The 17910-nt window shown below is 42.6% G+C and overlaps 2 protein-coding genes across 23 annotated transcripts in view; one reads left to right on the top strand and one right to left on the bottom strand.

Annotated features, from left to right (window-relative positions):
- LOC140701746 (uncharacterized) overlaps positions 1-17910 on the top strand; it is a 443504-nt gene that overhangs the window by 208805 nt on the left and 216789 nt on the right. The gene's annotated exons all lie outside the window — the stretch shown is intronic.
- Positions 11294-17910, bottom strand: part of MSI2 (musashi RNA binding protein 2) — a 424247-nt gene continuing 417630 nt past the window's right edge. For all 22 annotated transcript variants that reach the window (XM_020786864.3, XM_020786866.3, XM_020786869.3 and 19 more), the window contains one exon: positions 11294-16902. Coding sequence is in view for 1 of the 22 variants with exons in the window: in XM_020786866.3 (XP_020642525.1) it covers positions 16861-16902 (42 nt within the window). In the remaining 21 variants the exon portion in view is untranslated. The remainder of the gene's footprint in view (positions 16903-17910) is intronic.

Raw genomic sequence — 17910 nt, 5'->3', positions numbered from 1 at the left:
GGGGCAACTGGTGGCTGCCTCAAGTAGTAAAACCTTTCGGACTTTGTGCAGTTAGTTGTCCTCCTCCCACACTGCTGGGCTCTCCTTTCCAAACCCTGTCTTATTATAAAAGAAATAGCCAGAATCTTAGACTTGCCAGTAAACTGTCCATTTTTACTTCTTCCTTCCATGGATAGGCAGTTGAAAAGTATTGATGGGCGTAATTGTTGGAGGAGTAGGAATGATCACTCATTACTGAAAAGCAGATGCTGTACCAAAGTTGAGTTATGCGTCATGTAAGCAAAGAGTTGATGGGAACAAGGGGAAGGCAGGCAGCCTGCCTTTCTCCAGAGCGTTGACGTGCTGCAGCTCAGCCTCCAGCCACCCTCTGCAAGCATGGGATAGCAGTTCTACCCTACCTCACAAGGTTGTTGTAAATATTGCTGAGGGACTGTGCACACGAGGTGATATATTTGGAGGCAGAGCTTCTGCTTATACTCTTGCAGCCTGAGCTGCTCTGAACCCCCTTAGGCAGAGCAAAGTGTTTCTTCTGGCTCTGTATCCATGATCTTCTGCCACCGGGATGCCCAGGACCAAATTGGGTGGTTTCAGCAAGCAAAACAAGGTTTCCCTTACAGAGCCATGGCTCCTTTCCAAGAAAATGCATGGGAAGCGTTTGAAAGAATTCCGAATGTTGCACAAGTGCTATATATCTGTGCTGAAAACTTGTTATTCACGTCAAACCTGCGTAGGTAGTGATGGGGAAGATTGGTTTGCCCTGACAAAACTCTAGAGGCATCCCGTAGCTTAGCATGTCATTGCTCTGTAACTTAATGTTGCAGTATACTGGCGTGTTGGATATAAGGTTGAATTAATCTCGAGTTCCTCTCCTAACCTTTTTTTTTTTTGGCTTCCAATGGTGGAGCGTCTACTTTTGTTTAAAAAATGTATCAGTTCAGCAGAGTTCATTTTCTATGAGGGTATAGGTCAGTGGTAGCGAACCTTTTTGGGCTCACGTGCCCAAACTTGCGGGGGGGGGGAACAAAACCAGCAGGCAGCGTGCTGCGGTGGTGGTGGAACCGGAATTGGCAGCGGAAAGGGGAATCCCGGCGCAGAGGTGCCTCGAGACCCCACTCCAGATCCGCTGCCAGCGCCAGCTGCTCCCGATTTGCCTGCCGAAGCACCAACACCACAGCTGCAGCTGCTTTCTCAGGTTTGGCTATGTGGGGGGGGGAGAGTAGTGGTCCGGCGACTTATGGCTTGCGTGCCACAGAAAGGGCTTCGTGTGCCCGCTGTGGCACGTGTGCCATAGGTTTGCCATCGCTGGCATAGGCCCATGCTGAATCTGCCTATTTCTGAGCATCCCAGTTCCAAGCACATGTTTTGATGGAACTGATACATGAGGAAAGGTTCAGTGTGTGACAATAGTGTTTAAGTTGTTTTAGTTTTAGGCTTTAAAAAGCACTGTTCAGAGCCAGTGAGTTAGAGCGCGTCCTTATGGCACTATTGCCACAATATAGTGGAAACAAAGTCTGTGAGGATCCGGCACCAACAGCTTTGCTGCGCAAGCAGGGATGTGTTTACAGCACGGTGTCTGTCAGCACAAGAGGAGAGTCTCCTTCCGGCCTGGTGCAGATGGTTTTCCCTTTCACATCGTCACCAGTTTTCCAGGTGCCACAAAAGACACGTTGCTTCACAGGCAAAATTAACAACGCCCTCTTTGATTTGGGCTGGCAAACAGGTGCCGTTTTGTACGGGGCAGAGTGGAGTCTGGAATACTATCCAGAATTAACCACGGCATTGGACATTGCCCAGCCAAACATGAGATGAAAAGACAACACTTGTTTTCATTATTTAATCATCATAACCATGTGCTGTCAAATCATTTCTGACTTATGGTGACCCCTTTTTCAGAGTTTTCCAGGTACAGAATATTCAGAAGTGACTTGCCACTTCCTTTGTCCGGTGGGGCCCTAGGATTTTGCAGCTCACCCAAGGCCACACAGGCTGGTTCTATTCACAGGAGGCACTGTGGGGAATTGAACTCCCAACCTGCAGCCAGTCACCTAAACCACTTACGGTACTTATCCACCACTTCTCAACCATAAGAGTGTGGAACTCTAACCTGCTGTGGAGATAAACCAGAACTTGGAGAAGTTTTCCTTTTGGACCGCAACTCCTGGAATGCCTCGGCCATATGTGGCTGCTGGGTTGGGGGTGGTGGTGGTCCAAAAATTGTAGCCCCAGAGACGTTCCCCAGCTTTGTCCAAATCTGGGGCTTACCGCAAGATCGCCAAAAGAGCTGGAATCCAGAAAAGTTTACTTTCTCAAAGTCACAGCTTGGGAGAAAAGTAGTGCATGGATAAATGAATACATTGTCCATTAGAAGTAGATTACGGGTTGTCCAGAGACTGATGATGGACTGCCCTGGGGAAGAGACCCTTGGTGGCTTTTGGTGCGCAGGAGATTTCTCTGATGACGTGAGTCTGATTCTAGGCCTCCTTCCTCTTATCCCACCCTCTGGACAGGGACGCCTCTTTGTTGAGAAGCTTGGGTCTCTACCTGCTGTATAATTAATGGCTGATGACAAGTAGGGGGGGCGCGTCCATCCGTGAATTCATGATGTCCTTTCAGAGGAGGTCTTATCTGGACTAGCAGCTGCTGCTGGGAAACAACGAAAGGCAGGGATATTTGGAGACCACCTTTCTCCAGTTCCTCTAGTTCAAAGTTTGTCACAGAATATTCTGCCCCAGAAATGACGTCCAAGCGTTCCCATTTTTCACACAGGAATTTTGGTTCTCTTGAGTAGAAGAGGTGCGATCATAGAAAACAGGTTCAGGTGTCGTAGAGGTTGAAGAACTCTTGACAAGTTTGGGGGGGGCGGCGGCTCGCTTCAGACTCTGATTTGCCCCTTTGCCATGGCCTCTGGGGATGATGACCCCTTGCTGCTTTTTTTTTAAAATGAGGGTGAGCTCAATACGATTTCAGTGAGCTGAAATCAGTGGCTTTCTTTCTGGCATCTTAGAGCAGCCTTCAGTTACAGGTCCAATCATTCCCAACCAAAATGTGTGACAGATCTGATTCCCTGCCTCTTCCTGCTTGCGGAAGCAACGCCAAACAACTCTGTTACAGCACCAGCAGGACTATCATCTCCCCGTCATTCTGAAGCTGGGGATGTCAATAGTTACGCGCCTACGTTGCCTTTAGATGCCCCAGGTACCTTCCTCAGCATCTTCAATTTAAGAAAAGGGAGTATGGAACTAGCAGGTGATGGGGAAAAAAAAACCTTTTTTTATCAAGAACCCATGGAGTTGCCGTCAATCAAAAGAAACAATGCCATCCTTGGTGGGCTAGTAATTTATCCAATTAAGCCAGCAGCTTCCTACGTTGCTTATGTATTTTGAGGAAACATTTGGTTTGGGTTCTAATTAAGTAAGTAATGTGTGAATAAACAACATGCCGAGCTACTTCAATGGAATCTGTGACACTAAAAGCTGGTTATTTAAAATAAATTCCTTTTGTTTGCTTGTAAGAGTTACTAGTTCGGTACGGGAGGCAAGGATGTGTACTTCATGAATATCTCTCTTGAGGGGTGAGAGGAATGGAACTGAAAAAGTCTATCTTTTTAAAAATAAAAGGAAACAAAAGAACCTTAAGATAATAATCAGTCTGAATTACAGCTTCTAAAATTAATGACGGGCAGGAGTGGCAAATGTAATGTACGTTGGTGTTGTTTTTTAAAAAAACTTTTTCCTTCTTTCCCCCTCCCTGTAATCAATACACGGTATAACGAATGAGCTTTAATAACCACACTCTGTTTTATTATTCTCCTTAATAATAAGGAGGCCCTTGAAAATATCCATGAAAGGAGACACTTAAGTTCATAATTAATAAATGCTGGTTTCAGTTTCTGCTCCTACGCGAGTGGGCTTGATAAGGGATAGATCTTCGTTCCAACAGCAGAGGGGGCTTTCAGTAGGAGTCTTGTGTGTGGGCTGCAGATTAATAAGCAAGTGTAGCAGGAAATATTTTAACACACTTAAAGCAAAAGGCAATATAATTCCTTTGTTCTCCATTTAGGAAGCATGGGAACTGCTGGATAGCCCAGTGGTTTAGCTCGCTGGTTGCGGAGCCAGCGGTTGGGAGCTCATCTCCCCCACTGGGGCCTCCTGGACACTCAGTCGGTGAGCTCAGGGGTAGGGGGGACTTGTGCGCAATAATGCCTCCTAAGCTAGGTCTCAGTCGTCTGACTAATAAAACTTTTCAAAATTTTAAGTTCAAGGTTTTTTTAAAGGCTAACTTAAAATAGACCTGTGTTGTTTATTAATGAAAACATTGTCCAGAATCCTGTTGTGAAGTTACGCCTGCGAAAGGCAAATGGTGAAGTTTACAGCAAGTAAGAAATTCCCACTTGGAATTTCAGGCCCAACCAACCAGCACGTGCCTGAAAAATCTAAGCAGGGCTTCGTTAATTAGCAGTGAATTGTTTTGTCTTCCACAGGTGTAATCAAGCAACAGGGTTTGGGCTACTAATGAATAGGTCCACTATTGTTCAGCATCTGTTGGGTTTGCTTAATCTACCCCAGTGGTTCTTAACCTTTGTTACTCAGGTGTTTTTGGACTGCAACTCCCAGAAGCCTTCACCATCAGCTGTGCTGGCTGGGGTTTCTGGGAGTTGCAGTTCAAAAACACCTGAGTAACAAGGTTAAGAACCACTGATCTACCCTGTTCTTCATTCTGGCCATCAATTGAAAGAAAGGACTAGCAGGTTTTACCTGGCATAAACTTTCTTAGACTGCAGCACTGTCAAAATGAATCGAAAGGCTTGAAATACTTTTTGCTAGGCCTGCTGGGGAAATCCATGCCTTCAGAAAGAAACTAGCATTTTGTGGGGAGAGAATATGGCTGCTAGCCAACCAAAAGGTAGAAGAACACAGTACAGTACCTGTTCGTTTTTAAATTTCTGGAACAGGAACACAGATTTTGAGGTGTGTATGAATGTGAGACCCCAAGACATAGTTAAATTGTGATGATTTTCTAAATCTAAGATGTTCAGTATCTTTCCCACTTAGCCACTCACCTCAGGTTTGATTGAATGTGCAACCTCCACCACCAAGCTGGATCGCTAACCTTGATCAGTGAGGATGGATGTAGGCCTGATTAACAAATGGTTGGCCTCTTGTTGATGTTAATTCCCCAGGAACTATTGGAGGCTTTTAATGACAATTAGATCATGGTGATCTCCTGGACCATCTGACTGATTTTGCAAGCAGCATATAGCAGGGGTCCCTTTTTTGTTGGCCTACATTCAGAAGATGATGATGTGGGTGTGGGAGGAGCTGTTTGAGACCATGGACTTTGTCCTGTGGGGACTGCGCAGGGTTCTGTCTTGTAATGATACATGGGTTGATATTCACATTAAATGTCTTGAAAGGTACGAGGTGTTATTAATACATTGTTGACTCTCACCTGCATTGTCACAGTTCATACCTCTGAATGTTGTGTTGAACAATGGGCTGAATAAGTGTGAACAACAGGACCAACCCAGGAAATACGATGGTCCTGCTGGTCTGTGGGATGTATAGATTGGGAGATTACAGTTCTGGAAAGGGTTGCACACTCCCAAAATACTAGTTTTATAGTTCAAAAATACTGTATTATCTTGTATTGTCCCGATTCCAGGCCCGGCCCTACCGTTAGGTATCATGAGAATGCTATTGCCAACAGCAGGTGTTGGGGTTCATCAGTGACAACCCAACTACCTGCTTCACAGGTTTCTCCTCTCTTGGAAAACACAGCTTATCCTCCATCCTATGGCTGGTGTCGAAGGAAGCTTTATCTGCTGAGCTGGTCAACTTCTGTACAGAATGAAGAAGTCACAAAATGGAGTGAAAAATTGTTCTTCTGCTGTGGCCTTTTCAGTTCTCTGAGGAAAATACGTAACACCAACTTGGTCTTATCTCTTGGGTGCTATCCAGTTAAAGCTGGGTGCTTTCTCAGGGAATTCTAACAAAAATCATTTAGAATGACTTTACGGTAAAGTCTCACGGACTTCATTTAAAGAGATCCGAGAACGCCTGTCAGCCCCCTGTTGACACTCGTGTGTGTTGAGCTTAGCTTTGCCTGGATCACTGAAAAAGAAAGTTGAGTTTTCTATCCCAACTCCTTAAGTAAATTTACCCTAGCCGATGTGCTTGGTAGCTCTGGGTATGCAGCCAGATGCAGTTCTGAGAGCGTTTTAAATCCATTGCTTATGGCATCAGGAAAAGGTTGTAAATAGCATTTTTGCACCCCTCTTTTCTTTATCAAGTGTAGTAAGCCAACAGGGACCAGAAAGTTTGGCAGTTCCTTATAACCCTGGCTTTAGCTCCTGATTTGATTTCTGAAAAGCTGAGGGGTGCATGGAGTTCCTATTTTGATTATTATTATTATGGTTCTCCTTTCTTCTTCTTTTTGAGTCTGTTAATAAAGGGGGGGGGGAACCATTTGTTGACACCAAAAGGCTCAATGAACATATTTTTAGCTGAGATATAGGAGGCCGCTGGGCATTCTGCAAACGCATAACCCAAGATGCAACACACTCATAATTCACTAATGTTTGCTGAATGACAGGGTTAAGTGGCTGCTATTCCCAGCCTCCCACCACGCTAATGTATTCCAGATCTGCTCTCCTTCTCCTCCTGGATGGAAGTCAAATTGGTTGCCTGGCCGCCTTGGATACAGCCACGGCCTTCCATTGGCAAACTCAGCCCCCTTTCCTAAACGATTTTCATTTGTTTTTGTAATCTAATTTTTCCCTCAGTACCTCACTAATCATCAGTCCCATTAAGGCTTTGATGGCTTGACTGCTTTCCAGAGACGAGGTGGTCCCACTGCCAGCAGGGCCGTGACCTTCAGCTGCAGAAGCTCTGAGGCCATCTCCTCTGGTTCAACAGTCTTTCTGTGGTTTTTCATTCTGTGGCAGAGGTGCCCATAATCCCCACACATCAGGGGAAACAAAAACAATAGCAACAACAAACTGGCATTGTTCGAGTCTGGAATGCTGTTTCCAGTAAGAATGCTAGTGTATTGAAGAGTATAACAACAACAATAGCAATAGCAGTAATGTGACATTGAGTCACTTCAGAGTTACAGTGACCCTTTTCAGAGTTTTCCATTGTGGTTCACCATTCCTTTCTTCTGGGTGTAGCTCTGGGACTGTACAGCTTGCCCAAGGCTACATAGGCAGGCTCTCCTCGCAGGAAGCACTGTGGGGAACTGAACTCCCAACCTCTGGCTCCTCAGCCAGATACCTAACCCACTGAGATACTGAGCTAGCTGACCGAGGAGGGCTATAGAACCCTAGAATTATATAGTCCAGAAGAAGTCAGGACCCATCTAGTCCATCCCCTTGCTAATGCAGGAACTTACACCTGAATTACTCTTGACAGATGGCCGTCAAGCCGCCTTGGATCCCTTTAAGGAGAAAGGTGGGGTAAAAATATTTTACCTAAGATTAAATAAAGTACGAAGCCTGAGTGAAGAATCTAGAACACAGGAAGCTGGGCCACTTTCTGATGCAGTCCATTCCACTGTTAAGCAGCTCTTACTGTCAGGAAGTTCTTCTTTAGGTTTAGATGAAATCTCCTTTTCTGCCATTGAAATTCCGTTAGTTCATGCCTTGCCTGCTGGAGTACAGTACCAGAAAACCTGCTAGTCCTTTCAGATATCAGTAGGGTTAGACGATGCCGAGACATCGGTGTGCCGCAAAAAGGGGAGATCATTCTACAAGGTGGTGGCTCTTGTGTAGAGGAAATCCTCATCCATGGCACTGCAGTATGAAGCTCATGGTCAGCAGAAAGATGGTTTGGACTGTACTAGCAGATTTGGGGTGTGTGTGATTCCATTAAACCTGTAAAAGTTTGGGACTCTTGTCTCCCAGCTGCCTAATACTTGCATCACTTTCCCCCTCCCTCATTAGGTTTTTGAAAAAGAAAACGGGAGTAGACTGGTGTGAGAAGAGACTTGTGAAGCCTCTGTCTCTGTACGTCATAGGAAGAGGGGATTTCTTATGTGCTGAAAATGTTGGGATTGTCACAGCAGGAGCTTTTCATATTTCCCGCTGTTTGCAAACAAGCTTGCTTGGTTTTGCAATTGACCTGCAGACGTCATATAAGCCTCATTTGCAGTTGTGATCTCTCAGACACGAAGGTTTGCCTGAATTGCTTCTCAGGAACACTGATGGATGTCAGTGTTTAATGCTGGGTATATATAACCTGCTTGCCTGTGTATCGCTTATGGGTCACCGTATGACCACCCCACAGATAGTTCCTGACAGGTTAACTTTGGCCTGCCCTTATCCTTGTCATTTGTAGTAATTATGGCCGCAAGTTCCTACAGAGCCACAGTAGGGACGTTGTTCTTTTTGAAAAGTGTACAGCACTTAGCCTCTGCGCAACGTTGCAGAAGCGACTCTAGGGCAAAATTATGCATTATGCATGGGGATGGCTTCTTCAAAAGAAAGGCCACAGGGCAGCCAAGGTTAAGCCCCACTGAGCTGCCCTGATTCTTGCTGGACTGGAATGTAAGGTTGTGTTTACATCTCTGTTGTTGAAACCAGGGTAACGTCCTCCACTTTCAAAGGGCATAAGATATATCGGTTTTTGGGAAAGCTGTTCCTAGTTTCTTGCATTCTTGGCAAACAGTAAAAATGGGGCTCCCGGCCCCAAACTTCTTGAATCTTGCCTTTGGGTTTCTGTCTGAGCATGTGGCACTTGGAAATGGGGCAGCAGTCTCTGATGCGGTGAGGGGTGGGCTAGGCCTGGCCGAGCAAGCTAGGTGGGCATAAAGCAAGCATTCATGGGCTCATCTTCAGCTTATAGCTCTGGCTGTATGAATTTTGCAGCAGAACGACCGAGATGAGTGTCAGGGCCTCCAAACTCAACTTTTAAGGCTTTTCTAGCCAAGAACTACCCATGTTGCAGCAGATGGGTCTCTGCTGTTCGAAACTCAAGAGAATGTAGACCTTTTCCCCTTGTTCTCCTGCAGTGTAATGCTATACCTGTCTCATTCAGAAGGAAGTCTCAGCGACTTCCCTGGGGCACACTCCCAGGTGTGGAAATATAGGTTTTCAGAGGGTTTTTTTTTTTTTTTTTTTTTTTTTTTTGCTTCAGGCAGCTCAAGGTACATGTATTCTTTCTCTCCCCAAATGATAGCTTTTTTAGACTGAAGAATCAGGGAGAGGGAGGAGGCTGGGAATCAATTCCCTAGTGATGTGGCACACATCACCGTTACGGGAAGGTAAATCTGCTGATTTCTGTTTCTTATTTCCCCAGTTCTGTTCATCCTGTTCCCATCTTACTTTGAGAACTTTATTTTTAAAAACTGCACAGGAAACTCTGTACTTGTTTTAATTCCCAAAAGAACTACCTCATAAAATTAGAAGGATTGAGTTTGGAAGCATAATGGGCATTTTGATTTATACATTGGTTTGAAAGTGTAGAATAAGCTCACATTAAGATGCGAACTGAGCAAATTTCACCCCTAGCTGCAACCAAACTGGTTCTGTTGGCACTTTTCTTGAATCTCCTTGGTTTCAAAACTTGGAGGATGGCTGCAGGGCCTCCCCCCCCCCCCCCGGTATGCTTTGCTCACCTTAAATTGTGAGGATCCTAAAGAGCCCAAGAGAGACTCTAAGGCTAGGCATGCATTGACCTCCATGAGAAGTGAAAGGCCTGAGAAACAGCAGCATCTTGTACCAGAGTGGGTTGAATTTAAATCAAATTGAGTTAAATCTGCATTTAAAATTCAAGAATCTGATTTTCTGATTATTTAAATTGTGATTTAAATCAGTTTGAAAACCACTAATTTTTGTCCATCCTGTCTTGTACTGATGTGGGGGGGGGGTCCCAGTGCAGTGGGTAAAGAGGAGTGAGCTCCCGTCGCCTGTCCCAGCTCCCGCCAACCTAGCGGTTCAAAAGCATGCAAATGCGAGTAGATAAATAGGTACCATCTCGGTGGGAAGGTAAACAGCGTTCCGTGTCTAAATCACACTGGCCATGTGACCACGGAAAGATTGTCTTCGGACAAACGCTGGCTCTATGGCTTGAAGAGCGGGATGAGCGCCGCCCCCTAGAGTCGGACACGACTGGACAAAAATTGTCAAGGGGAACCTTTACCTTTACCTAAGGAAGAGGAGCCATAAAAAAGCAGCATGGAGTGCTGTGTACCAGAGGGGCAAAGAGACTGATTGAAAAGTATGGCTTGCCCTGAAGGTTAGAGTGACCTTGGACCAAGCCATATCTCACAGGGTTGCTGTAAACCTCAACAAGGGATGTGGGTAAGGGCAGCCCTTGTAGGACGCTTTGAGTGCCTTGAAGGAAAGGAAAGGCATAAATCTAACTGGTAACATGAAACAAACTCAGAATTGCTCTAGAAAATTGGCAGAATTTGAAAAGTGGGTGACTGGCCATCTAAGAGGCGTTTTAAAGCGGGCTGGTTGGAATTTTTGTTGTCTTTAAATCTGTTTTAGTAATTCTTTTACTTAACATTTTTAATATGCTTATATAATTCTTTAAAAATATTTGAATAATTTACTGTTTTTAGCCTTTACTGGTATGTCTTTAATTAAGTTAGCTGCCTTGGGTCCTTTCTTTAGGAGAAAGGCAGATCAAAAATATTTTAAATCAACAGATAAATAAAACTCCAGATATAATTTCTTTTTTCTTTAATCATGTAGAACATGCAATACCTCCTCCATCACTACTGGCGCTGGCATTTAGGACTAATGAGAGTTGCTGTTCAGAAACGTTTCTTGGCTTACTCTTGTTGCAGGTAAACAGGGCTCATAATATGGAATACCAGCAGCCAAGTGGGGTTATCAGGCTAATTTTTATGGCTCTGCCAAGGGTGCATAATTTAGTGCCATGATGTTCCTGGTTTCATTTTTTTTTTTAAAAAAACAGAGCACCAAGTGGAAAATGCCAGTGAATCCTTTGAACCACAAGATGCCAACAGACTGCTCGGAGCTCTGGACGTCCTCCCTGAACTTGCCTTTTCCAAGTGCTGATGCCCAGTAGACGTGGTGTCTTTAGAAAGGAACATCTCGTTATGCAAAAACGAACCTTCATGCCAGGTAGGTTTATGTCTCCTCCCTAGCAGATGTGGGAAAACGTAGAACACCTTGTCGGCTGTAACAGAATAATTAAGAAACGAGATTGACTAAGTAGAGCATATGGCCCCCTTTTGGTGATGGATGCAAGCAAGGGAACTGGAGAAAAGAGACCTGAACAGTTAGGTGATAGATAGATGCAAATGACTCTTCGCACGACACGGATCAAAACAGATTTTTTTATTGTTTTTTTTCTGAGACAAACACATTGATTTTCTGGACCACAGTAGAGGATGGAAACCTTTCACAAACTTATTTATTTGAAAATACAAATATAAAATTATACTTTCCACATCTGTGATGTGAGAGACCCCCATCCATGTAGTATTTTACAACAGGGCTTCGGAAAGCCATACACAGAGACCTGAAAGATGCTTGATATATATAGATACACGTATATATATATATGTATGTATATATATATTTATATATGTATATAAAAAGTCACTACCAAAGTTCGCATCAGTTCATACTAAAATATAAAAGGAAGGGGCTAGGTCTGGCCACTGTGTCACTGTTGATTAAGTACATTTAGAACCACCTGAAAATGCCGAGACTTTCCATTGGATTACTGATGGAATTCAAAAACGTGTACAACATATACAATGCAATTATTTGCTATCCCTAGAAATGACACTCACAGCCCACACGTGGTGGTTGGCATATCTACAGAACACAGGTTATATAGCATGGGTGACTTGTTTGTTTTGTCTAAAACAATAGTCTGTCGAGACAATACATTCTGAGTGTTTGGTAACTGGTGAACAAATAGCTTTGATTTTGAACTCCATTTTTTTATTTTTATTTTTTGGTAATTTTTTTATTACAGTATTAAAGTATTGCTTAGCTGGCAGAATCTCATGTAGTGCTTGCACACAGAGAGAAATGGATTGGAATTAGATTCTGCACACTTTACGAAACTCTACAGTGTATAGACGCAGATTTTTTTTGAATCTGCCAGTGTGTCTAAGGCCCCCCGTCACTCGAAACATAGTTAGACCAGCTTCAGTTTGCTTTTCCAACCAGTTTACTTTTCAGAAAAAGAAAACAGCCTCGAAACAAGAACAAAAATCTTTCAAAACAAATACACCCGAGAGTAAAAAATAAGTAGTTAGTGTTTCCTTTGTAAACAATTTCATAGGCAATACATATATTATTACATAACCATGGCTGACCTTTGAGGAAAAGAAGTGTAGTTAAAACTATATTGCTTTAGTCTTGTTGTATGTTGCATTGAATTTGATAGGCAAATGGAACAGGATGGTTTGGGTGGCTGGAATCCCTAGCCCTCATTCACACGCAAGACCAAAAGAGCCATACAGGCTTAATAGCCGGGTGGAGAAGAAAAGAAAAATTAAAGTTCTGTACACCTTTCAGGTCATTATTATTTACCAACAATTACTCAATGATTCAACTAGCCTAGCAAGATGTGTAACAATCATTAGCTTGTGTATATACTGCTGTACAAGGGGGGAGGGGGAAATATTACAGCAACAGAGCCATGCTACCTTAAAGTCCAAAGCTACAAATTCAAATTAACATGAACATTATGCAGAATGGGGAGGGAATTAAAAAAAGAAAGGGACAGGTTGCCCCTTCATTTTAGTCAAGTCAGTGGCCACTAAGGATTGGATCCTCCTCTCCCTTTGGTTAGGAGGAGCAGTTAAACCTCAGTAACTCAGTGGATGAAATTCTGGCCCTTTGTTCAAAAGTCAGTAGCTAGAGAAGTGAAGAAGAAAAGTCAGTGCCAGGATTTCATGGGAAGGTCGGACTCGACCGCTTTTGATCCCTCTCACATGCTAATGTGATGGAAACAGGGAGACTCTTCCCCCCCCGCCCCACCCCGGGTTCGCTGGTGCTTGGACTTCATGACTCATCTAGAGGCACAACATGAGCAGTTGCCAGGGTGGAGGCGCGCGGCGTTGTCCTCATGTGCTATAATAGGGGTGCTTGTAGTCAAGCACCGTTTGCGCCGCTCCACGGCAGTGTTTCAGTTTATACTGAATGCAAGGCAACATCTGTCTGTTTGGAAGAGAACACGTCGGACAAAACAGGGATGGAATGCCTTTCCTCTCCTTGACTAAAACAAAGGGGGCAGCTGAGCCTTCTGCGTCGAAAATTAATTTCCTAAAATAAAAGTTGTCGAAACCAATCTTTTAAAAACTGACTTCTAGATGAGCGAGGGAACTAAAATGGACCTTAGCCTAGGAAGCCACTTCGACGACATAACCAGGCTTCTCATGAGTTGTGCTATGGATGGGCCACTGGGACTTTTCAAAAAGTATAGAAACATCTAAAACATATTCACACAGGTTATCAATTTTTTTCTTCTGAGCATTCTTTTTTTAAAAAAATATTTTTTTCTCTTAGTAAAATCATTTATTATACCATGCCGCCCTCTTTTTTTTATTATTATTATTTTAAAAAATAAATTAAAAAAATCCAGTTTTGCATATCTAGCATTAGCATTTAAGGTAGTATGGCACACCCTCATTATAAAATTCAAAGGGTGGGGGGAGCTACAAAATGCTGCAGGAGCATCGACAGCATTTTTTTTCCTTTTAACATTATGAGACCTTTGGTTAGTTGAAACCACATGAGATCAGCAGAAAGAAAGAAAAAAAGAACCAAATAATTAAATTAAAAACACACACGCACACACGCACACAAAACCTGCTCAAAATTATTAGGTTTTTTTTTGTCTTAAATAAGAGAAAGTTCTATCCTTACTGGTCCTAAATCTGAATAACTACATCTATGTATTTAACCTTAATTACAATACGGCTACCAATATGTACTAGAAGAGGAAGAAAGAGAAGAAAAGAGGAAGGGGGGGTGGGGACGGGCGTGTCACTACACTAGCATTAGGACAGCACTCTTACAAGATAAGGTCATTTTTATACATTATTAACATATAACAATGCTCAACAAAGAATATTCTATGAGGTGAGAAAGGGACTGAATGATGATGAGGAACACATGGTAGTATACAGTACAGGCACACTCCCAGGACCAACTCCTGGGAAAGCTCTCGGGGGGGGGGGGGAAGAGAGGAATTACCGGGAGCTCTGCAGAGCCCCTCCTCTGGGGGCGGGTGGGTGGGTGTCTCTCCATTACTGAAAAGGAGCATCTACAGAAGATGTTCTCGACAGCTTGTACTCTGAGGACATCTACACTGATCAAAGAGTAAATTTTGTTTTGTTAAAAAAAAAAGATCCCCTGACCTTTTTGTTTATTCGTAAAAACACGCTCGACTCTCCGGGAATTCGGTTTGCGATTCATTTCTTTTATTTATTTATTACCATGATCATTATTATTTGTATTAGCATTATTTTAGTGTACTGCTTGATCAAGTCTCAATGATTTTTTTAAAAGCATCCAGCATTCTGGCTTTTTAAACCTGGTTGTTTTGAAATAAGAAAATAAAAACCTGAAACCTTGTACAATCCGAGAGAGAGAGAGAGAGAGAGAGAGAGAGAGACAGAACACCCTCTTAACGAAACAACCTATAATTTTGTTGCTGTTGTTTAATTAAAAATAATAATAACTAGGAAAAAAATGAGGATTTCCCTCCCCCCTCCTACAGTTAAGCATTATGGAGTCTCGGTGAGTGTTCGGCAATGCCTTGCTCTAACTTGTCTACTGAACATCTACATTAGCCTACTTGTTAGTAAAATTTTACAAAAATAGGAGTGCAGCAGCCTGTTTATTTCTCTTAACAAATGTCGCATTCAGTGTCTTATTCTGGCTGTACCTAGAGTACCAAATTTATAAACGTAACAATTTAAAAAAATATTAATAAAACTTGTCAATATTAATGTTTAAAAAAAAGAATATATCCACACTATAGTTATGCTTGTAGTATCACCTAAGGTGTTGTACTTCGAGTTGCTGTTGCTGGCCTATTTGACCCATATTAAAAAAATTAAATTAAAAAATATCCTTCATAAGTCTCCTCCCCAGCAGAGGACCATATATATAACAGCCAAACATTAAGCATGTGCAAATCGGAAATTGTCAGTTTTTCCCTACCAGTCACAGTGCAATGATGTTTATACATATTTTTTTTTCAAATCTGTTTTCATCTACAATAAATTAACTTCTCTTGCGTCTAGGGTGATAAACTTGTAGCACTGAGGTATTCAGAACAAAATCTTTTTGTTTAAAAAAAGTTGCTTTCCCTAATCTGTTAATATAGGAAAAAATGGATATAACATGAAAAGATGCAAGCTTTTATCTGTCCCCAACACCAACACCAACACTTCCCCCCCCTACAGCTTGGGAGCTTCCAAAATGATTTCTGGCTTGGTCAGAACGCTGTAGGAGACGGGGTCGGGGTGGGGTTTGGGGGGGTACAGTGGCTGAAATGGATGGACAGTCAGGTGATCTAAGTGATGGGTTGTTGTTTTGTTTTAAAAAAAGTGTGCTTGAAACTTTAAATACCTTTTTAAATATTACAAATTTTAGCGTTTCTTTTTTCAATTGTGGGAAAAGCAGTTTTCCTAACTTAAAAATGTAACTAGACCGTTACTTTAAAAGCTGTGCACAGATGTCTAGTCAATATGCTGGTATGACGCTAGTACAGTTGTGAGGTCTAACACCTACTGAGCGAGCGAAGAAACAGTGTTGATCTAACTGCTACGGGCCAGCTCTGGCAGTTGATCTCCGAAGTTTAGAAAGGGTTAAGGGCGCATCCGTCAGTCGGTCTGCCTGCGCAGGCGCGGGCAAGATGAACGGGAGCTTTGTGAGAACCAGTTCCATCGCCCCTCGCACATCTTCCTGATGTATCGGAAAACTGCAGAAGAGACAGTCCTGGTGGTCTGGGTGCCCCTGATCTTTTATCTTTTTCTTCCATTCAGTACAGAAACTGGCTGTGCCTGACTCCATCACAAAAATATTATGCATTTTTTTCTTAATAGTTTATACGTAAGTTAATGGAATCGTATTTACAGTTTTTCTTTTTTCTTTTTTTTAGAATTCACAATTTCAAAAACCTTATCACCTCTATTTTTAACAACAGAAAAATGCACTTATAGAAAAAAAGGACCCCAAAAAACTTTGTGGTCCTTACCTTATTGCCGAAAATAGATATAATTAGGTTAACTAATAAAAAGAACTGCTAGAGATCCTGCTACTGAGCCAGCCTTCTATTCCTCATCCAGCATAAAATAGAATATTTCCACTCACTTGTCTTGCTTGCACTACTTCTATATTCAGTGTGTGCTAAAGTCCACCTGAATGGTGTTTTTTTTTTTTTCAGTTTCAGAATTGGTACCAGTCAACTGAAAACTATGTTACCATTTCAGCGTCTTTTAAGCGACAAAATTACATAAAAAGAAAAAAGGGGTTGGGGGGATTAAAAAGCAAAGAAACTCTTAATATATAAACAGCTATATTATGGTTAGGCTTTTCCTAAATACACAAATTAGCAGATCTACGTGACTATAAGCCTATGTCAAAATACTACCCAAAAAGTGATTAAAATAGAATTCAAAGGGGAAAGAAACATCAAGGAAAATAATAAAATGAACAAAAATGGATTATATATATATACATGTTTGTTTGTTTGTTTGTTTGTAAAAGCTGTTGTTCTATAGTACAGCAGGTTCATGAGATGATAAAGAGATTCTGGACAACCCACATCTGCTGAGTGCCACCTCCAGTTTGTGTGGGTTACTGGCGATGATGTAATGCTCAGAGTCTGATGATGTATCACCTAAACATGGAACCATTCAGAAACTTCGCCCTGTCTTGCCTGGACATCCAGATATACTCTAGAGAGGATGGGAAAAAAAGAGAGAAAGATAGAGGGAAAAAAAACACAAACACCATAATCGCTCTACTCTAAACCTTAGGGACAGATGCAGTCTTAGTTCTAACAGGACTCCGTTATGGCTATTATGAAGTTATGGTGTGGGGAATATATGTGGCGTGGCCTTCCTGGGAAGCATTTGCTTGCCAACAGACTACCTACCTATAGGTGTGGGGAGAGGTTTGCATAGTGTGTTAAGAGTATCGAAAACACGACACCATGGCAGCCCTAGTTCTTCTGCCTAGAGAAAAGTGGGATTCTGCAGCTTATATAAATTACACACTTCCTGCCGCCTCCGTCATTGCACCTATTATCCTCCTTCTCCGAGTGGGGTGGGTGGCTTTCAGGCACATGGAAAGCCCCCTTCCTTCTCCGCCTCTGACAACTAGAAATCTTATCTGGGACAGTTTCTCCCCAGGAAGCTTCTGAGAGCTTATCCAGCGAGTTCAGAGTAATAAAAGCTTTTATTTGTTCACTCATTGTGGGGACGTGGTAGAGATGAAGTGGAATCCTGGGGTGTGAAGTTTGGTGCCGTGCTTAAAAATTCTCCCTCCCAGACTGAACTTCTCCCTCTGGGAGGATTCTCCGTGCCTCCCAAAACGACAGCTCCCAGAATGTGTAGGATGGACGAGCCAGGGCTGTTAAAATTGGGATCACATTGCTCTCAATGTGCAATAGAAGGTATACCCTTAAAATAGGCTTCCCATGGTGGATTAAAGGAAGGGTGGAGAGATGTTTTTAGGGTGTCTCCATATTGGGAAGAAATTTGTCACAGGCAATGCAGTCACCTGCAATTAGGTGTTTTTTTTTTAAATGACTGTTGGATCCAGGTTACATTTAAGAAATAACATAACATGTGGGATGACATCTAGTAGTAAGTAGTAAATAAGAAAGTCACAGCTAGAGTAATCAATGGAATTTACAGAGGATTTGACCTAACGGGCTTAACTCTAGTTGCAATTTACTACAG

This window comes from Pogona vitticeps, chromosome 7, assembly GCF_051106095.1.
Source record: "Pogona vitticeps strain Pit_001003342236 chromosome 7, PviZW2.1, whole genome shotgun sequence".
Classification (NCBI taxonomy): Eukaryota; Metazoa; Chordata; class Lepidosauria; order Squamata; family Agamidae; genus Pogona; species Pogona vitticeps.
This window is presented reverse-complemented; position numbering and strand designations above follow the sequence as displayed.